The sequence below is a fragment of the Ranitomeya imitator genome, chromosome 2, assembly GCF_032444005.1.
Source record: "Ranitomeya imitator isolate aRanImi1 chromosome 2, aRanImi1.pri, whole genome shotgun sequence".
NCBI lineage: Eukaryota > Metazoa > Chordata > Amphibia > Anura > Dendrobatidae > Ranitomeya > Ranitomeya imitator.
Window position 1 is genome coordinate 251,222,278 of NC_091283.1, and position 23,113 is coordinate 251,245,390.

General features: G+C 45.0%; 1 protein-coding gene across 2 annotated transcripts in view; it reads left to right on the top strand.

Annotated features, from left to right (window-relative positions):
• Positions 1 to 10,083: 10,083 nt before the first annotated feature.
• LOC138662920 (oocyte zinc finger protein XlCOF22-like) overlaps positions 10,084 to 23,113 on the top strand; it is a 70,949-nt gene continuing 57,919 nt past the window's right edge. For both annotated transcript variants that reach the window (XM_069748923.1, XM_069748924.1), the window contains exon 1: positions 10,084 to 10,173. In XM_069748923.1, coding sequence (XP_069605024.1) covers positions 10,147 to 10,173 — 27 coding nt within the window. In that variant the 5' untranslated portion in view covers positions 10,084 to 10,146. The remainder of the gene's footprint in view (positions 10,174 to 23,113) is intronic.

The following is a 23,113-nucleotide window of genomic DNA, read 5'->3' on the forward strand; positions in this document are numbered from 1 at the left end:
GCCCGATTCTCCGGGTTTGTCTGAGCCGGCGGGTATTCTCAAAGAGGGGGTAATTTTGTCTGCCATCTCCCCTGATTTGCGGCGGGTGCTGCAAAAATTTCAGGCTAATAGACCTGACCGTTGCCCAGCGGAGAAACTGTTTGTCCCTGATAGGTGGACAAATAAAGTTATCTCTGAGGTTCATTGTTCGGTGTTGGCTGGTCATCCTGGAATCTTTGGTACAAGAGATTTGGTGGCTAGATCCTTTTGGTGGCCGTCTCTGTCGCGGGATGTGCGTTCTTTTGTGCAGTCCTGTGGGATTTGTGCTCGGGCTAAGCCCTGCTGTTCTCGTGCCAGTGGGTTGCTTTTGCACTTGCCGGTCCCGAAGAGGCCTTGGACACATATTTCTATGGATTTTATTTCGGATCTCCCCGTCTCTCAAAGAATGTCGGTCATTTGGGTGGTTTGTGATCGCTTCTCTAAGATGGTCCATTTGGTGCCTTTGTCTAAATTGCCTTCCTCCTCTGATTTGGTGCCATTGTTTTTTCAGCATGTGGTTCGTTTACATGGCATTCCAGAGAACATCGTTTCTGACAGAGGTTCCCAGTTTGTTTCGAGGTTTTGGCGAGCCTTTTGTGCTAGGATGGGCATTGATTTGTCTTTTTCCTCTGCTTTCCATCCTCAGACAAATGGCCAGACTGAACGAACCAATCAGACCTTGGAAACATATCTGAGATGTTTTGTTTCTGCTGATCAGGATGATTGGGTGTCCTTTTTGCCTTTGGCTGAGTTCGCCCTTAATAATCGGGCCAGCTCGGCTACTTTGGTTTCGCCGTTTTTCTGCAATTCTGGGTTCCACCCTCTTTTCTCTTCAGGGCAGGTTGAGTCTTCGGACTGTCCTGGTGTGGATACTGTGGTGGATAGGTTGCAGCAGATATGGACTCATGTAGTGGACAATTTGACTTTGTCCCAGGAGAAGGCTGAACGTTTCGCTAACTGCAGGCGCTGTGTGGGTCCCCAACTTCGTGTTGGGGATTTGGTTTGGTTGTCATCTCGTTATATTCCTATGAAAGTTTCCTCTCCTAAGTTTAAGCCTCGTTTCATTGGTCCATATAGGATTTCTGAGGTTCTTAATCCTGTGTCTTTTCGTTTGACTCTTCCGGCTTCTTTTTCCATCCATAACGTGTTCCATAGGTCATTGTTGCGGAGATACGTGGCACCTGTGGTTCCATCTATTGATCCTCCTGCTCCGGTTTTGGTTGAAGGGGAATTGGAGTATATTGTGGAGAAGATTTTGGATTCTCGTGTTTCGAGACGGAAACTCCAGTATCTGGTTAAGTGGAAAGGTTATGGTCAGGAAGATAATTCCTGGGTCTTTGCCTCTGATGTCCATGCTGCCGATCTGGTTTGTGCCTTTCATGTGGCTCATCCTGGTCGGCCTGGGGGCCCTGGTGAGGGTTCGGTGACCCCTCCTCAAGGGGGGGGTACTGTTGTGAATTCTGTGGCCAAGCTCCCTCCTGTGGTCGTGAGTGGTACTGCGGCTGGTTCTGTCTATAAGCTTCCTTTGGTGGATGAGAGTGGTACTGCGGCTTCTGAGTTTCCTTCCTCAGGTGATGAGGTTAAGTCGTTAGGTGCTGCTCTATTTAACTCCACCTGGTGCTTTGATCCTGGCCTCCAGTCAATGTTCTAGTATTGGTCTTGCTTCCTCCTGGATCGTTCCTGTGGCCTGTCTTCCTGCATAAGCTAAGTTCTGCTTGTGTTATTTTTGTTTGCTATATTTTCTGTCCAGCTTGCTATATTGTTTTTTCTTGCTTGCTGGAAGCTCTGAGACGCAGAGGGAGCACCTCCGTACCGTTAGTCGGTGCGGAGGGTCTTTTTGCCCCTCTGCGTGGTTGTTTGTAGGTTTTTGTGTTGACCGCAAAGCTTCTTTCCTTTCCTCGGTCTATTCAGTAAGTCGGGCCTCACTTTGCTAAATCTATTTCATCTCTGTGTTTGTATTTCATCTTTACTCACAGTCATTATATGTGGGGGGCTGCCTTTTCCTTTGGGGAATTTATCTGAGGCAAGGTAGGCTTATTTTTCTATCTTCAGGGCTAGTTAGTTTCTCAGGCTGTGCCGAGTTGCATAGGGAGCGTTAGGCGCAATCCACGGCTACCTCTAGTGTGGTGTGATAGGATTAGGGATTGCGGTCAGCAGAGTTTCCACGTCTCAGAGCTCGTCCTATGTTTTTGGTAAATGTCAGGTCACTTTGTGTGCTCTGAACTTCAAGGTCCATTGTGGTTCTGAATTACCTGTTCATAACATAAATCCCACGTACATTGGTTGCATATGTTTATTTACAAAAATGGAGAACTTTTGCAACTTTTTGCCTGGATGGGCATGTTTTTCTGGACATGGCGGTGCGTTTTGCCTTGAGCCTGCGTGGTGCGTTCCGCTTTGAGCCTGCACAGTGCAGCCTGACTGCAGCTAAGGGGGAAAGATTGCGTTCCACAGTATTCAGCCGGATTTAGTGCCGGGCAGCTGGAGCGTGCGGAGTGAGTTGGTGTCGGTGTCGTGGCACCTCCATACGAAGGCGAGGTCCGCTGGAGGCCTGTGATGCGAAGCTTGACGCGAAAGGGAAGTGTCTGCTTCACGATGTAGGATTGGCTGTTTGGCATATGCACATTGTGGGGGCGCGAATATCGCGAGATCCCCACCCGGAAGTGGAACCTGAGTCCAGGATATGTGATAGGTGAGAGTACCTCTGCGCTCCACTTGCTGTCTGGTGATTGGCTGGATAGAATATGTGTTCCAGCTAGGGCATGAGCTCTCAATAACGAGGGGCGGTCCTGTGATGACGGGTGAATCACCATTGGTGGGTGTTCTGTCTATGGTGGTAGTTTTAAAAGGAGGGTGTTCTATCATGGCTTAGTCAATACACCATATCAGGACACATGATATCCACTAATCAGGCCTCCTGATGAGCCTAATGAGGCGAAACGCGTTGAGGCGTTAATACCTACAGGGCAGGTGAAAATATGATGAGTATCAATATTTGTCCATCTGATCTGGTCAGTGACCATTTTTTTGCTTCATAGATCGATACAATCTATTTGAGAGCTCTATATGTCATTTGGTGATGTTGAGACGTTATAATTTGACTGGCTAAATGAATCAATATGGACAAGGGGCGAATGGATTAATGTCTCCAGGATTGATCCTGATGTGCCAGTAAACTTATCATGATATGATAACGTCTCAGTGATCTACGGCTGTTATAGAGTGTCAATAACAGGTTCAGATGGTCGGTGTGTTTAAACCATTTCAATAGCAAACTTGATGTATGTATGATTATTCCATCATCATCGAGTCTTGTATCTGCGAAAGTTTTTTTGTAAATTAACTTCTTCACCAGTTGGGCCACTAGTCTGCCGTATGTGTCCAGTATATATGTTTTTAATATGTTGGGGTCTAGGGTCTTCTATAGCATAGGATTGATCTATGTCTATTGTTAGTGGTCCCTCTAGACACTGGGCAGAGGGATCCTCTAGTGGCGGTAGGGTTTACCAGGGTCCCTAGGGTTAGCATCATGTAGCGGGGGCACCATAACGCTCCCTCTTAGGGTGCCAACCCCCGCGGTTAAGTAGCTTGAGCTTAGGCAATATACCAGGGACATCTAGATCACCCCAATATTTTAAAAGTACTTTTTGATCACTTTTTTTGATTTGTGTCTGTTTTTTGTCATTTTGGTGTGAACTAATTGTGGGTTCTTTTAACTAATAAAGTGGTATTGGAATAGGGAATTTATATGAGTATGTGTTTGAAACCTTAATTATATCTTATTTAGAGTTAACAGAAGAAATTGGACCCAAAAGTTGTTGTCCAATTTGTACTGAGTACGCTGATACCCCATATGTGGGGGTAAACCACTGTTTGGGCGCATGGCAGAGCTTGGAATGGAATGACCGCCGTTTGATTTTTCAATACAAAATTGACTGGCATTGAGATAGGACGCCATGTCGCGTTTGCAGAGCCCCTGATGTGCCTAAACAATGGAAACCCCCCATAAGTGACACCACTTTGGAAAGTAGATCCCCTAAGGAACTTATGTAGATGTGTTGTGAGAACTTTGAACCCCCAAATGTTTCACTACAGTTTATAACGCAGAGCCGTGAAAATAAAAATTCTTTTTTTTTCCACAAAAATTATTTTTTTGCCCCCAGTTTTGTTTTTTCACAAGGGTAACAGGAGAAATTGGACACCAAAAGTTGTGGTCCAATTTGTCCTGAGTACGCTGATACCACAAATGTGGGGGAACCACTGTTTGGGCGCATGGCAGAGCTCGGAAGGGAAGGAGCGCCGTTTGGAATGCAGACTTATATGGAATGGTCTGCAGGCGTCACATTGCGTTTGCAGAGCCCCTGATGTACCTAAAGAGTAGAAACCCCCCACAAGTGACCCCATATTGGAAACTAGAACCCCCAAGGAACTTATCTAGATGTGTTGTGAGAACTTTGAACCCCCATGTGTTTCACTACAGTTTATAACGCAGAGCCGTGAAAATAAAAAACAAAAATTATTTTTTAGCCCCCAAATTTTTATTTTCCCAATGGTAACAAGAGAAATTGGACCCCAAAAGTTGTTGTTCAATTTGTCCTGGGTACGCTGATACCCCATATGTTGGAGTGCACCCCTGATTGGGTGTTCAGGAGAGCTCGGAAGGGAAGGAGCACTGTTTTACTTTTTCAACGCAGAATTGGCTGGAATTGAGATCGGACGCCATGTCATGTTTGAAGAGCCCCTGATGTGCCTAAACAGTGTAAACCCCCAATTCTAACTGAAACCCTAATCCAAACACACCCCTAACCCTAATCCCAACCCTAACAGTACCCCTAACCAAACCCCTAACCCAAACACGCCCCTAACCCTAATTCCAACCACACCCCTAACCCCATCACACTCCTGACCCTAATCCCAACCCTGACCACACCCCTAACTTCAACACACCCCTAACCCTAATCCCAACCATAACCCTAATCCCAACCCTTACCCCAACCGTAAATGTAAACCAAACCCTAGCTTTAGCCCCAACCCTAACTTTAGCCCCAACCCTGACTTTAGCCCTAACCCTAATGGGAAAATGGAAATAAACATATTTTTTATTATATTATTTTTCTCTAGCTAAGGGGGTGATGAAGGGGGGTTTGATTTACTATTTATAGCAGGTTTTTTTATGATTGGCAGCTGTCACTCACGAAAAGACGCTTTTTATTGCAAAAAATAGTTTTTGCGTTACCACATTTTGAGAGCTATAATTTTTCTAGATTTGGGTCCACAAAGTTATGTAAGGTCTTTTTTTTTTTGCGGGACGAGTTGACGTTTTTATAGGTACCATTTTCGAGCACTTGGCATTTTTTGATCGCTTTTTATTCCGATTTTTGTGAGGCAGAATGACCAAAAACCAGCTATTCATGAATTTCTTTTGGTCGAGGCGTTTATACCATTCCACGTTTGGTAAAATTGATAAAGCAGTTTTATTCTTCGGGTCAGTATGATTACAGCGATACCTCATATATATCTTTTTTTTATGTTTTGGCGCGTTTATACGATAAAAGTTATTTTGCAGAAAAAATAATTATTTTGCATCGCTGTATTCTGAGGACTATAACTTTTTTATTTTTTCGCTAATGATGATGTATGGTGGCTCATTTTTTGCGGGACAAGATGACGTTTTCAGTGGTACCATGTCTATTTATATCCGTCTTTTTGATCGCGTGTTATTCCACTTTTTGTTCGGCGGTATGATAGTAAATTGTTGCTTTTTTGCCTCTTTTTTTTTACGGTGTTCACTGAAGGGGTTAACTAGTGGAACAGTTTTATAGATCAGGACGTTACAGATGCGGCGATACTAACAGGCAGTGCGATATGACAGGCAGTTCTGCAGGCTTGCAAGCCACCTCCCTGCAGGACCCGGAAAGGAGCCCCGCGGCCATTTTGGATTTGGAGCCTGCAGGGAGAAGAAGGTAGGAGACCCTCGGAGCAACGCAATCACATCGCGTTGTTCCGAGGGTCTCAGGGAAGCATGTAGGGAGCCCCTTCCCTGGGCGATGCTTCCCTATGCCGCCAAAACGCTGCAGTCATACTTGATCGCAGTGTTCCAGGGGCTAATGTGCCGGGGGCGGTCCGTGACCACTCCTGGTACATAGTGCCGGATGTCAGCTGTAATAATCAGCTGACACCCGCGGTGATCGGCCACGCTCCCTGTTGTGAATTCTGTGGCAGAGCTCCCTCCTGTGGTCACAAGTGGTACTTCGGCTGATTCTCTCTGTAAGCTTCCGTTGGTGGAGGGAAGTGGTACTGCGGCTACTGAGTTTCCTCCCTCAGGTGATGTGGTGAGGTCGTTAGGTGCTGCTCTACTTAACTCCACCTAGTGCTTTGATCCTGGCTTCCTGTCAATGTTCCAGTATTGGACTTGTTTTCCTCCTGGATCGTTCCTGTGGCCTGCTGCTCTGCATAGCTAAGTTTTCCTTTGCTATTTTGTTTGCTTTTCTTCTGTCCAGCTTATCTATTTGTTTGCTGGAAGCTCTGGGACGCAGAGGGTGTACCTCCGTGCCGTTAGTTCGGTACGGAGGGTCTTTTTGCCCCCTTTGCGTGTTTTTTAGGGTTTTGTGTTGACCGCAAAGTTACCTTTCCTATCCTCGCTCTGTTCAGAAAGTCGGGCCTCACTTTGCTAAATCTATTTCATCTCTACGTTTGTCTTTTCATCTTACTCACAGTCATTATATGTGGGGGGCTGCCTTTTCCTTTGGGGTATTTCTCTGAGGCAAGGTAGGCTTATTTTCTATCTTCAGGCTAGCTAGTTTCTCAGGCTGTGCCGAGTTGCATAGGTAGCGTTAGGCGCAATCCACGGTTGCCTCTAGTGTTGTTGGATAGGATTAGGGATTGCGGTCAACAGAGTTCCCACGTCTCAGAGCTCGTTCTATGTTTTTGGATTATTGTCAGATCACTGTATGTGCTCTGACCTCTATGTTCACTGTGGTACTGAATTGCCTAATCATAACAGCTCCCCCCGTGAGTGTGGCTGATCGCCCATGAGGTACTATCCCATCCCTGGGAATTAAGTCCCAGGTCACCTTGACGGGATAGTTTGTCATATGGGATTAAGGGGCTAATACTCCAATCATAAAATGTAACTGTTTAGTGTTGTAACACACACAGCAAAAAAGGTGAATAGAGGCCTCAAATGCCACAATATGTAGCCCACAGATAGATGAGGCGTGTGACAGAGAGAGCCCACTTTCAAATATAAGGCCTGTATTTTTTGGGGGGCCAGGAAAATTGTGTCAATAAGTAGACAATGGCACAACAAAAAAATCTTTGGAGCCCTGAAATGGCACAATATTGAGCGCAATGATATGTGATCCGTGTGGGGTACAAAACTCAGTTTACAATATCTGCTCTGTTACTAAATATTTTTGGGGCAGCAAAATGGTGTCAAGAATTTGAATAAGACACTCCAAAAAATGTTACAGTACCACAAAAAATGGCAGAATTTTCTGTGCACTCAGATTTGATTGCTGGGACGGGCAAACTCGTGTAAAATAGCCGGATTTTTACGCTGAGCTACAAGAAGTCTGCCAGTGTCAACAAGCAAATGGAGAAAAAGGGGCTCTGGATTGCTTTGAAATAAAATAATCAGGATTAAGATGCAAAAAAAATTATTCCTGGTCACTGATACCTGGGGCTAGGTATATATGTAATAGTCAGACAGTAATGGAATGGACCCTCTTGATGTATGCAGTGATATCTATATACCCACATACAGTGCCTGCAGGCCTTGCCCTGATATGTATAGAGCCACATACACTCCCCTGCCTACCTAGCACTGCAATCTACAGTTAGGTCCATATATATTTGGACAGAGACAACATTTTTATAATTTTGGTTATAAACATTACCACAATGAATTTTAAACAAAACAATTCAGATGCAGTTGAAGTTCAGACTTTCATCTTTCATTTAAGGATATCCACATTACAAATGGATGAAGGGTTTAGGAGTTTCAGCTCCTTAACATGTGCCACCCTGTTTTTCAAGGGACCAAAAGTAATTGGACAGATTCAATAATTGTAAATAAAATGTTCATTTTTAGTACTTGGTTGAAAACCCTTTGTTGTCTTGAACTCATGGACATCACCAGACGCTGTGTTTCCTCCTTTTTGATGCTCTGCCAGGCCTTCACTGCGGTGGTTTTCACTTGCTGTTTGTTTGTGGGCCTTTCTGTCTGAAGTTTAGTCTCTAACAAGTGAAATGCATGCTCAATTGAGTTGAGATCAGGTGACTGACTTGGCCATTCAAGAATATTCCACTTCTTTGCTTTAATAGACTCATGGGTTGCTTTGGCTTTATGTTTTGGGTCATTGTCCATCTGTAGTATGAAATGACGACCAGTTTGGCTGCATTTGGCTGGATCTGAGCACACAGTATGGCGGCTCTGAATACCTCAGAATTCATTCGGCTGCTTCTGTCCTGTGTCACATCATCAATAAACACAAGTGACCCAGTGCCACTGGCAGCCATGCATGCCCAAGCCATCACACTGCCTCCGCCGGGTTTTACAGATGATGTGGCATGCTTGGGATCATGAGCTGTACCACGCCTTCGCCATACTTTTCTCTTTCAATCATTCTGGTAGAGGTTGATCTTGATTTCATCTGACTTAAGAATGTTCTTCCAGAACTGTGTTGGCTTTTTTAGATGTTTTTTAGCAAAGTCCAGTCTAGCCTTTTTATTCTTGATGCTTATGAGTGGCTTGCACCGTGCAGTGAACCCTCTGTATTTACTTTCATGCAGTCTTGTCTTTATGGTAGATTTGGATATTGATACGCCGACCTCCTGGAGAGTGTTGGTCACTTGGTTGGCTGTTGTGAAGGGGTTTCTCTTCACCATGGAGATTATTCTGCGATCATCCACCACTGTTGTCTTCTGTGGGCGCCCAGGTCATTTTGCATTGATGAGTTCACCAGTGCTTTCTTTCTTTCTCAGGATATACCAAACTGTAGATTTTGCCACTCCTAATGTTGTAGCAATTTCTCGGATGGGTTTTTTCTGTTTTCGCAGCTTAAGGATGGCTTGTTTCACCTGCATGGAGAGCTCCATTGACCGCATGTTTACTTCACAGCAAAACCTTCCAAATGCAAACACCACATCTCAAATCAACTCCAGGCCTTTTATCTGCTTAATTGAGAATGACATAACGAAGGGATTGCCCACACCTGTCCATGAAATAGCCTTGGAGTCTATTGTCCAATTACTTTTGGTCCCATTAAAAACAGGGTGGCACATGTTAAGGAGCTGAAAACTCCTAAACCCTTCATCCAATTTTAATGTGGAAACCCTCAAATGAAGCTGAAAGTCGGAACTTCAACTGCATCTGAATTGTTTTGTGTAAAAAATTCATTGTGGTAATGTCTATAACCAAAATTAGAAAAATGTTGTCTCTGTCCAAATATATATGGACCTAACTGTATATACTCTGGAATTAGTCCTTAGAAGGACTGTTGGTTTAGCTGGATTTGTGGATTCTATGATGGTAGACCCTCACTAACTGAAACCCCCCCACATCTGACCCTATCTCGGCAGCAGCTCTCCCTACACTGTTTGAATCCAGAGCTGAATGTGACGAGCAGGGCGGGGCCAGGTCTCTTATAGACCTGATGATGCTGTGCGGCCAGCCAATCACTGTAATGCCACAACCAACATGGCTACGGCATTACAGTGCGTGGCAGACAATCCCTGCATGTTTATTGGCTCTCTAAAGAGCACCAAACATGCAGCGCGGGGACCCGAACTCCCACCGAGCAAACCCGGAAATGATCGGTGCTCCTGGTGTGGAGGCGATAGCACAATCATATGCCGCCATATACTAGACATCCGGTAACCGGTAATAATTCCCTCATGTGTGGGGTCTATTTGTCTCCAGAGAAATCACACGTTACATTCCACACATAACATTGTGTAGAAAAGGCGGCGCGAGGTAATTGTGCCAGTAGTGAGGGCGAATAATGGCGGAAATGTCACTGACTGAGGAGAAGTCTCCATGTAGCGTCTTCACTGCGGATCACATGACCCCTGACTCCTCCCTCCTGTGACCTCAGCACAGGTCCTGTGCGCACAGAGTAGCCATATATGTGGAGTGCGGCTCTGCAGGTGGAGGTATGTGGAGATTCCCCATTACTGAGTGCGGGGACATTAACCCCTTCTGCACTGAGACTCTTTTGGGGGTTGTTGTTGCCACTTTATAAGAATCATAACGTTGTTGTTCTGTTTCCTGTAATAGATACATACGAGCCAACTATGGAGGACAGGAAGTGAGGGAGCGGATTGTTCTCCTAGTACAGGGACCCTTTCTTGGCCCCACACAGTGTAATGCCCCCATTATGCCCTGTAAGCAGGTTCTGCCCCACACCCAGCTGCCTCGGGCACTTTACCATGAGCTGGTACCTCAGATTCTTCCCCGCACCCCTTTCCTTTGTTGGCGCCAAATCTGTTCTGCCTTTGGGGCTCCGGCCTTTATAATATCAGTAACTGCGTCATCAAGGTCTCCTGACCAGGTGCACCCTCTAGACTCTTCCCTCCGGAAACCCTCCCTCTTCCCATTGATGTCACATGGTCCCGCCTGGACAGCAGATAGCAGTCTTTTTCTACAAATGCAGCACAGCACAAATCTTCTCATATTACCGCCATACCACCACACGCAGTATAATGTTCTCATAGTACCGCCATACCGCCACACAGTATAAAGTTCCCACAGACACAGGACAATGTTTCCACAGGACTGGCATCCCCCTCACACACAGTATAATGTCCCCACAGTACTGCCATCCCCCCACTTACTAATGTTCCCACAGTACTGCCCCCTACATGCACAATATGGTACCATCCACATCACTGACTACCTCCGACCACCGACAATTAATAAATACTCACTTAGCCTAATTCTTGGTGCAGATACTAATGAACCCAGGATCTATGAGATATTTCCCATACAATAGTTGGATAGGCAGGAGGGTATTATCCATAAAGGTAGCCCACTCGGTTGCTATGATGCCTATGAATTGACAGGGCTCGGTGGGGTGCGGTATTGGTCGCCCTCTCCTTCCCACCATCACAATTTCAGCGATATCCACATTCCCATGACGGTGATACCGCTGAATAGATTAGTGAATCAGGGAGTGGAAAGCTCCTGATCCACCATTCAGCCTTCACTTCTGAGTCTGAGACTCCGTGCACTGCAGGCACAATGACGTCACTACATCACACCTGTAGTACGGAGCCTCAGTACTCACACCGCACAGACCAGAGCAGCGCTCCTCAGGAACCGGGTTGGATGAGTAGTGTGAGGTTATTTTTTTCAAATATCAGGAATTGTGGGGCATCATATTAAGAGAAGAGCTGTCAGGACTCTCATGCTGAATGTGTGGCTGGTAGGAGCCATTATACTGGGGTTGTGGTGGACTGTAAATTCCTCCATACTGAGTGGGGGTTATTATTTTGTGTAGCAGGTTGTGGTGGCCATAATTAGAGATGAGCGAATATGTTCAGAAAATAATCGCCAAACATAAATTCGGTGCGAATATGGTACATTCGGATACATGATCGGTAACACAAGCATTTTTCTTATTATCGGAAAAGTCGGTAACATTCGGTAAAAGACATAATAGAAGCCGGCAATACATGTGCCGCGTTTAGTAAAATCACAGCCACCAATGTGGGAGACTGGGGTTCAAATCCTGGCTCTGCCCTGTGGGACATAATATACCAGTAGTGGTCCATAACACTATGGTGCCTACCTCAATAAACATGAGAGTGTCACGAACAAAGAGAGTCATGCCGGCTCAGACGTCGCCTGGATTAACAAGGTCCGCGTCAGAAGTCGAGGAACCAGGACAATCTGATGATAAATGGGCTACTGGACCAAGCCATACATGGACAAGGCAAGAGGGAATGGTCGCCAGTGAAGAGATTTGCAGAGGGGAGAAGCGGAGGAGAGAGATGAATTAGTCGGGCAGCAGAGTTAAGGATGGACTGGAGAGGTGCAAGGGTTTTAGCAGGGAGGCCACAGAGAAGGATGTTGCAGTAGTCGAAGCGGGAGATCATCACACATCCTGCATCCCATAGTCAAGTGTCCATCATACACATCCTCCATCCCATAGTCCAGTGCCCATATACCCATCCTCCATCCCGTAGTCCAGTGCCCATATACCCATCACACATCCTCCATCCCATAGTCCCGTGCCCATATACCCATAACACATCCTCCATCCCAAAGTCCCCTGCCCATATACCCATCACACATCCTCCATCCCATAGTCCCGTGCCTGTATACCCATCATACATATCCTCCATCCCATAGTCCAGTGCCTATATACCCATCACAGATCCTCCATTCCATAGTCCTGTGCCCATATACCCATCACACATCCTCCATCCCATAGTCCAGTGCCCATACACCCATCACAGATCCTCCATTCCATAGTCCCGTGCCCATATACCCATCACACATCCTCCATCCCATAGTCCAGTACCCATATACCCATCATACATATCCTCCATCCCATAGTCCAGTTCCCATATATCCATCACACATCCTCCATTCCATAGTCCAGTGCCCATATACCCATCACACATCCTCCATCCCATAGTCCCGTGCCCATATAGCCTTCTCACATCCTCCATCCCATATTCCCGTGCCCATATACCCATCACACATCCTCCATCCCATATTCCCGTGCCCATATACCCATCACACATCCTCCATCCCATATTCCCGTGCCCATATACCCATCACACATCCTCCATCCCATAGTCCCGAGCTGGGTGGCGCTGAGCAGGGAGTTCCTGGAGATGTGCTGTTATGTAACCTGGCAGTGCGGCTCTGTGTGCGGCCGCTGATGATGCGATTTTCTACGCCGGTAACAATAGAGCGCGGCAGTAATAGAGGAGGGGGATTCATTTCTGTCATGTGCTCTCTGCTCCTTTCTGGGGGCAGACAATGGCTGGAGCTTATGTTCCCAGGGATGCAAGATTTTTCCCACCCGGTCAGTGTCTGCTGAGGTGTTGTGGAGTGGTAAAACTGTTACTCATAGCAACCAATCACAGCTCAGCTTCTTTTAACCCCTTAGTGACAGAGCCAATTTTCACAATTCTGACCACTGTCCCTTTATGAGGTTATAACTCTGGAACGCTTTACGGGATCCCGCTGATTCTTAGAATGTTTTTTCATGACGTATTGTACTTCATGTTAGTGGTAACATTTCTTCGATATTACTTGCGTTTATTTATGAAAAAAACGGGAGCATGCCAAAAATTTTTTACATTTTGCAATTTTCAAACTTTGAATTTTTATGCCATTAAATCACAGAGATATGTCACAAAAAATAGTTAATAAGTAACATTTCCCACATGTCTACTTTACATCAGCACAATTTGGGAAACAATTTTTTTTTTGTTAGGGAGTTATAAGGGTTAAAATTTGACCAGCGATTTCTCATTTTTACAACACCATTTTTGTTTAGGGACCAAATCACATTTGAAGTAACTTTGAGGGGTCTATATGATAGAAAATAAGCAAGTGTGACACCATTCTAAAAACTGCACCCCTCAAGGTGCTCAAAACCACATTCAAAAAGTTTATTAACCCTTTACTTGCTTCACAAGAAGTGAAAGAATGTGGAAGAAAAAACTAACATTTAACTTTTTTTTAATAAACATTTTAATTCAGAACCAATGTTTTTTTTATTTTCGTAAGTGTAAAAAGAGAAAATAAACCACAAAATTTGTTGTGCAATTTCTCCAGAATACACCGATTCCCCATATGTGGGGGTAAACCACTGTTTGGGCGCACGGCAGAGCTTGGAAGAGAAGGAGTGCCATTTGACTTTTTCAATGCAGAATTGGCTGGAATTGAGATCGGACGCCATGTCGCGTTTGGAGAGCCCCTGATGTGCCTAAACTGAGGAAACCCCCCACAAGTGACACCATTTTGGATACTATACCCATTAAGGAACTTATGTAGATGTGTGGTGAGCAATTTGATCCCCCAAGTGCTTCACAGAAGTTTATAACGTACAGCCGTGAAAATTAAAAAAAAAAATTTTTCCTCAAAAATGACTCTTTAGCTTGCAATTTTTTATTTTCACAATGGTAACAGGAGAAATTGGACCTCAAAAGTTGATGTCCAGATTGTCCTGAGTACGCTGATTCCCCATATGAGGGGGTAAACCACTATTTGGGTGCACGGCAAAGCTCAGAAGGGTGGAAGCACCATTTGACTTTTTGAATGCAAAATTGTCTGGAATCAATGGTGGAGCCATGTCGCGTTTGGAGACCCCATAATGTACCTTAACAGTGGAAAACCCCCAATTCTAACTCCAACACTAACCCCAACACACCCATAATCCCAACCCTATCCATAATCCTAATCACAAGCCTAACCCCAACACACCCCTAATCCCAACCATAATCGCACCCCTAACCCCAACACACCCCTAATCCCAACCCTAACCATAACCTGTTATGTTTGCTAATGACAGGTGTTATGAAGGCAATCCAGAAACACAGTGTGCTTAGCGATCAGAGCGCACACAGTGATCTGACAAATACCCAAAAATACAAGAACGAGCTCTGAGACGTGGAAACTCTGTAGACTGCACACCTGATCCTATCCTAAACACAACTAAAAGCGGCTGTGGATTGCGCCTAACAACTACCTAGGCAACTCGGCACAGCCTAAGAAACTAGCTAGCCTGAAGATAGAAAAATAGGCCTGACTTGCCCCAGAGAAATTCCCCAAAGGAAAAGGCAGCCCCCCACATATAATGACTGTGAGTAAGATGAAAAGACAAAACGTAGGGATGAAATAGATTCAGCAAAGTGGGGCCCGATATTCTAGGACAGAGCGAGGACAGTAAAGCGAACTTTGCAGTCTACAAAAAACCCTAAAGCAAAACCACGCAAAGGGGGCAAAAAAAACCCACCGTGCCGAACTAACGGCACGGCGGTACACCCTTTGCGTCTCAGAGCTTCCAGCAAAACAAAAGACAAGCTGGACAGAAAAAAAGCAACAAAAAAGCAAAAAGCACTTAGCTATACAGAGCAGCAGGTCACAGGAACAATCAGGAGAAGCTCAGATCCAACACTGAAACATTGACAAGGAGCAAGGATAGCAGCATCAGGCGGAGTTAAGTAATGAAGCAGTTAACGAGCTCACCAGAACACCTGAGGGAGGAAGCTCAGAAGCTGCAGTACCACTTGTGACCACAGGAGTGAATTCAGCCACAGAATTCACAACAATAACCCTTATCAAAACCCTAAGCCCAACACACCCCTAACCCTAATCTCAACCCTAACTTCCAACCTAAAGGTACCGTCACACTTAGCGACGCTGCAGCGATACCGACAACGATCCGGATCGCTGCAGCGTCGCTGTTTGGTCGCTGGAGAGCTGTCACACAGACCGCTCTCCAGCGACCAACGATGCCGGTAACCAGGGTAAACATCGGGTAACTAAGCGCAGGGCCGCGCTTAGTAACCCGATGTTTACCCTGGTTACCATCCTAAAAGTAAAAAAAACAAACACTACATACTTACCTACCGCTGTCTGTCCTCCAGCGCTGTGCTCTGCACTCCTCCTGTACTGTCTGTGTGAGCACAGCGGCCGGAAAGCAGAGCGGTGACGTCACCGCTCTGCTTTCCGGCTGACCGACGCTCACAGCCAGTACAGGAGGAGTGCAGAGCACAGCGCTGGAGGACAGACAGCTGTAGGTAAGTATGTAGTGTTTGTTTTTTTTACTTTTAGGATGGTAACCAGGGTAAACATCGGGTTACTAATCGCGGCCCTGCGCTTAGTTACCCGATGTTTACCCTGGTTACCAGTGAAGACATCGCTGAATCGGTGTCACACGCCGATTCAGCGATGTCTACGGGGAGTCCAGCGACCAAATAAAGTTCTGGACTTTCTGCCCCGACCAGCGACAGCACAGCAGGGGCCTGATCGCTGCTGCCTGTCACACTGGACGATATCGCTAGCGAGGACGCTGCAACGTCACGGATCGCTAGCGATATCGTCTAGTGTGACGGTACCTTAACCCTAATCCCAAACCTAATCCCATTACACCACTAACCCTAATCCCAACCCTAACCATAACCCTAATCCCAAACCTAACCCTAATGCTGACCCTAATCTCAACCCTAATCCAAACCCTAAGGCTGGAGTCACACTCAGCGTAAGACAATACGGTCCGTATATTACGGCTGTAATACGCTGAAAAGTCCCCAAAATAGTGGTCCGTAGCTCCTCCGTAGGCAGGGTGTATCAGCGTATTTTGCGCATGGCATCCTCCGTATGTAATCCGTATGGCATCCGTACTGTGTTTTTCTCGCAGGCTTGCAAAACCAACATACGGCTATACAAGGGATCCATGTGTTAAAAAAAAAATATATATATATATATATACTGTCTATATATATATATATATATATATATATATATATATATATATGTCATTAGACACATATATGTATATATATTATTACTTCATACAGCGCTAGATAGCTTTAAAGCCGGTAATTCAATTGCCGGCTTTTGCTATCTCCTTCCTAAACCCGACATGATATGAGACATGGTTACATACAGTAAACCATCTCATATCATCTTTTTTTTTTGCATATTCCACACTACTAATGTTAGTAGTGTGTATATGCAAAATTTGGGCGTTCTATCTACTAAATTAAAGGGTTAAATGGCGGAAAAAATTGGCGTGGGCTCCTGCGCAATTTTCTCCGCCAGAGTAGTAAAGCCAGTGACTGAGGGCAGATATTAATAGCCTAGAGAGGGTCCATGGTTATTGGCCCTCCCCCCTCCTGGCTAAAAACATCTGCCCCCAGCCACCCCAGAAAAGGCACATCTGGAAGATGCGCCTATTCTGGCACTTGGCCACTCTCTTCCCATTCCCGTGTAGCGGTGGGATATGGGGTAATGAAGGGTTAATGTCACCTTGCTATTGTAAGGTGACATTAAGCCAGATTAATAATGGAGAGGCGTCAATTATGACACCTATCCATTATTAATCCAATACTAGTAAAGGGTTAAAAAAACACAAACACATTATTAAAAATTATTTTAATGAAATAAACACAAAGGTTGTTGTAATATTTTATTCAACGCCCAATCCAGTCACTGAAGACCCTTGTTCTGTAACAAATAAAAAAAAAATAAACCAACAATATCCTTACCTTCCGAAGATCTGTAATGTCCAACGATGTAAATCCATCTGAAGGGGTTAAAATATTTTGCAGCCACGAGCTTTGCTAATGCAACGTTGTTCGTGGCTGCAAAACCCCGGGGAATGAAGGTAAAGTAGGTCAATGACCTATATTTACCTTCATTTGCGGTGAGGCGCCCTCTGCTGGTTGTCCCTAGATTGTGGGAACTTTCCTAGAAAGCTCCCAGGCTCGAGTTCATAAGAGGCGCCCTCTGCTGGTTGTCCTCATATGAACTCGAGCCTGGGAGCTTTCTAGGAAGGCTAAGTACAGCATAGTCCTTGCAGATACTGGGCTGTTTATACAGATCCAACAGTCCAGCAGTTTTTGTCCTTCCGCGTCTTTTATAAGAAAAGCAAGATGTTGAATAAGTTGTTGTCCTTGTCAACATTTAAAAGTTTATCCAGTGTCTCTAAGGGTACCGTTACACTATACGATTTACCAACGATCACGACCAGCGATACGACCTGGCCATGATCGTTGGTAAGTCGTTGTGTGGTCGCTGGAGAGCTGTCACACAGACAGCTCTCCAGCGACCAACGATGCCGAGGTCCCCGGGTAACCAGGGTAAACATCGGTTTACTAAGCGCAGGGCCGCGCTTAGTAACCCGATGTTTACCATGGTTACCAGCGTAAAAAAAAACCAAACACTACATACTTACATTCCGGTGTCTGTCCCTTGCCGTCTGCTTCCCGCACTGACTGACTGCCGGCCGTAAAGTGAAAGCAAAGCACAGCACGTGACGGTACTCTAAGGTGCAAACATCCTACCACTGCCAGCAATGTGATTAGGAGAACAGTCATTCTGCTGCTGAAAAGATCTTTTTGCAGTGACTGGCATGGATCCAGATGGGCTTTCCCTCAAGTTTCCCTGAGGTGAATGTGGTCAGCTGGACTGTAAAACGGGCCATCAAACCGTGGATCTAGGCTCCTTCTCACGTGTCTGTGTATGACCACCTAATCACCTGGATTCAGCTGATGTACGTCTGCACTGGCATTAGGATCTGGAATGGATGAAAACATATGTTTATGCACCACATTAAGTCTTTTCTGCAAGGCCTAGACATGGGCTGTCATAGCACCGTGTTGCATTTGTAGCACCTGTGGGAAGTACAGACCAGTCTTTGGCAAACTACCAAACAGGACTTCAAAAGGAGACAAGCCTGTCTTTCTATTTGGAGTATCTGACTGACAAGAGTGCAAGAGACAAGCACTCTACCCCGCTCTTTCCTGTGTCTGCCGTGACCTTTGATTTTTCAGTTTGTGTCCCATTTAGTCTCTCCACTTTCCCACTACTTTGTGGTCTATATGGTGCATGATATGCTTGATGTTCTCCCAGGGCCAGCATGACTTCCCTCATTATTTCTCCCGTGAAGTGTGTACCCTTATCACTTTCTATGGTTTCTGGACCACCATACCTGCAGATCAGTTCTTTCATCAGTTTGTCTGCAGTCGCTTTAGCATCTGCACATTTTACCAGATAGGCTTCCAGCCAACCAGAGAAGAGATCTACACATAAAAGGACATTTTTCACACACTCCTACATTGGGTAGCTGTATGTAGCCAGTCTTCAGTCTCTGAAATGGGTAGAGAGGCCTGGGTGTCGCTTTCTTAGGGACTTTTACTGTTTTACCTGGGTTGTGCTGTGCACAGATGAGGCATGACTGTACGAGCTTTGCGGCTGCGTAACTGAAACCAGGAGCGATCCAGAAGGCATCTACCATGGACACATGTGACATTTTGAGGTGTGAGTGGGGCCATGTGTTGCTTGCGCCATGATTGGGAGCAGGGATCTTGGTATATACGATTTATCCTTATTCTCCCATACTCTTTCTGAGTTCAGCTCAGCTCCCATTCTCCCAGTGTTCCTTCTCTGGGCAGCTGGAGGGATTTCAGAACATCTAGGCTCAGTATAGCTGGAATACGCTGACTCCCCACCACCTTCCATTGCTCCCTAGGCCGCCTTGCTGCTACTTTAGCAGCCTCGTTCGCCCTTCTGTTGCCCTCTACCTCCACAGAGTCACCGTTTGTGTGTGCTTTTACCTTGACGATGCCAACCTGGACTGGTAACATCAATGCCTCCACTAATTGTTTCACCAGCTCTGCATTTTTAATGGGCTTACCGGCTGATGTAAGAAACATTCTGCTTCTTCAGATAGGGCAATAATCATGGGATATTCCCCATGCACAATTCGAATCTGTGTAACTGTTAGCGACTTTACCTGCAGCAGCTCTAAAAAATATATATAATTACGAAAGATGCTGAGTCATAAAACGGGGGAGCACAATGCCATAGGCCACAGCAAAGCACAATTCTAAGAATGTAGCAGCCCTATATAAATCCATAACTAACAGTTGTAAATACAAAAAGAAGGGATTTGAAAAATACCATATATCGATACCAGTTGCTTGCGATAAGGTATAAGAAGTGGAAAAGACAAATAAACAGCGACTATGGTTTGAGCGAATATAATGAATGGCTAAAAACTATATATCATATGAAGACAACCTAGAAATACACGGTAACTATACCATCTTTGTGTAAGGAAACTACTAAACTGGTAAATGAATGAAATTAAGTGTAGCTATAATAGGGCATGATTTACCTGTGGTAGAATGTGCACGTGGAAGACCCTGGCGTCCCTCTGCCCCAAGTGTTTATATGAAAGGGGACTTGTGACTGTAATACCCTCAGGAGAGTACTGTATGGTGGCCTAGACAGCACTCAACTCTGCTCCCACCAAATTCATAGGGGTATTGTCACTAACAATAAGTTTGTAAGCACCTCTTGGCTAGTCTTTTTTGTTTAGTCATAGGGGCTTCAGTCGCTTGTCCCTCTACTCTCACACATTCCACAGTCTCGTCAGTAATCATGTCTGGCATTATCAAGTCTTTGTGTACCACAGTTCTGGCTGTCAGTCAAGAATTCTGTCTCTTTCCCTCCCGGCACTGGTATGGTGGTCATCAAGGCAGGACCAGGTCCGGAGGGGACAAGAACAGGGCACACATTTGTCACTGGGTTGTCAGTTTCCTAATCTGAAGGTGAAGGAGGTGGAAGATTGGTCTGAGTGTCCATTTTCTCCACAATTCCAGCACTTCACTGTTTCTAAGTCCTTAGATCCCTTACTATGTCTCTACTGTTTTCCTTGTACTCCAGCATACATGACACGTCGTCTTATTGTCCTAGTTTGTTCAACTCCTTTAGCAACCTTCAGGAGGTCTTTGGATCTATATTTCTCCATTCAGGTCTGGCTGTCTGTACTGCGTCTCGTAAGCCTTTTGTCATACCGTCAATGAATGTATTTACCAATATTTTAACATCAAGTGGGTTTACTGGACTGTACCCCATGTCTGCCCATTTCAACTGTAACCGTCCAAAGTACATCTCTATGCTCTCTCCTTTTGTCACATCTGTAAAAGTCTTAATTTGCGTCCTAGTACGTCACCTGCTTTTGTGCTCACCAACTCTCTAGGTCTGCTCAGGTGCACTTATACGTCCATCATATTGTCTTTTTTTGTCTGTAAAATGGGAAAGGTTGGTTCTCAGGGTTAGCCAATTGTTTTAGCGTTGCTAGCTAGTCAGAGGGCCTCCAGGGATAGTACTCCTGTATCTGTCTTACCCTACCTGTTGTGGTTGGTTCTCTGGTGGTGGGGGTGACTAGATGTCCGGTTGGGGGTGACATGACATGCTGGTCTACAGCTCCTTCCCAAAAGGATTACTGTCAGCTTACTCCCAAAAAGTCAATGTCCCCACTACCCACAATCCTGTGTCAGCTTCTTATGTCACTACATGTGATCTTGTCTGGACAGGATTCAGTGCAATTCACTTAGGTCGGGTTGCAGCACGGATCATACAAGTATTTCTTCAGTCTGGGCTTGTCTGACCACAATGTTTACAAATCCATCTGTCTTGTCTGGGTTTCTGGTTATACAAAGGTATAACGGTAGCAGTAATGTGTCGGTCATAGTCAGACTTTTGAGCATCAAAACATTCACAATACACCTTACTTCCGTCCTGCTGCACTCTCCCAGACGCCATTTATTCACATGCTATTTTCTTCCCTTGTCTGTGCCTTTGTGCCTTTTTGTACATCCAAACATCCACACACTGGCATTTTTGCCTTTTTTTTCAATATTGGTCTCACATCTTTCACTGCTTCCTTTTTCAATCTGTACAGCGGTTCTGGATCCCATTGGGGTCCCTGACTGCACACAGAACAAGGTGCCCATGGCTTCAACTTATTCCTCAGACAGCTCACCTTTATTCTGCAAATGCCCTTTTTAATGTTGTTTTTCCATCTACGGGTGGCCACACGTAGCAAGTCAGAGCGAGTGTCAAGATTTAGCAGGAAGGCTTTTCCTGCCTCTCACCCGGTAGACCTAAAGGATGTAACGGGAAGGCTAAAACTGCCTCTCACTCGTTAGATCAGCTGGCTAGAAAAGGAAGGCCCAGGTGTGTTAGGCCTCTAACCCTTCAGCTCAGCTCCATGGAGCGGGAAGGCTTTTCCTGCCTCTCACCCGCAACAAAAACCAGCTGACTGTAGCAAGAAGGCCCAGATGTGTTAGGCCTCTCACCTACTACATCAGCAATGCAGTTAGCTACCTCCTCCGTTGATCCTCAATTTGCTATATATCAATCACTCAACTTGAAGCAGGTGAATCTTTTTACCAATCTTTCAATCACTTACAAGTTTCCTCTAAAATAGGCACAGTTCTTTTACTTTCAAATTCCAACTTCAATTTACAATATTTTTTCTACTTCAATACATACAGTACTTTAAACACAAATTTTTCAGCGTGTACTAAACCAAGGACAGAATATGCACAGCTCCATATTCTTCAGCGCAGCTGCATGCCCCCTTCCTCTGGCCCACAGCACAGAAAGGAGAAATAACAAGCAATTCGGGCAGGCGTTCGACTCACCCCTCCCATTAGGTATAAACACAGATACGAGCTTGGTGTCTTACACACACAGAAACAGAATGCAGCAGTTTTCAGACTTAATGTCTACAAAACATTCATCCTCTCGGAATTAAAAACAGTTTCTCTATACAGGCAGATCACTGCATAACTTGAATAAGCTGATTCTGACTGCGTCCGGCCAAAACACATATAGAAACCTATCCAATATCAAACCATATATAACACGGGTTTCACTGAATCTCAGATGTAAATTAAATGTACATTAAAAATATCCACAACTCATTCATCCTGGACAATGAACAGCAGTTAGATAAGTAATGATACTTATGTGATCATTCATTCATACGTGCTCATTCAGGGATTGCTTTTTTTCCTTTCCTTTCACTTTTCAGTTGATTTTTACAAGAAGAAAATCCCTTATCTCAATCACTCCACCTAACTCAGCTCAAACTGAGTTGAAGAATGTCTTCTGTCACATACAGAGGACCACACCTAACGGAACCCCTCATCAATCAGGGATTTATCTATTTATCCCTTATTTTCATTTACTCACCTGTCATCTCATTCAGAGTTTCTCATATACATACAAGGTTCACACAGCCTGCCTATTTTGCACTTTGGAATTAACACAACTCTATATAAAAAAAACTGCAACAGTGTCCACTGACACTCTGAAAACACTAAAGGCCAAACAACAAAAACCACGGCCCTGAAATTACAGCTTCATATGATGTACTGCCAATCCAAAATGAACAAAATAACAGTACTGCACAGAGTCTATCCCAGCTCTGTATTACACACACACAAAACAAATACATAACCAATTAGAATATTGACAAATAATACAGATAACAATTATCACCATTATTACTTTATTATTCAATTCTCATACGGACATAAACAGACAAAA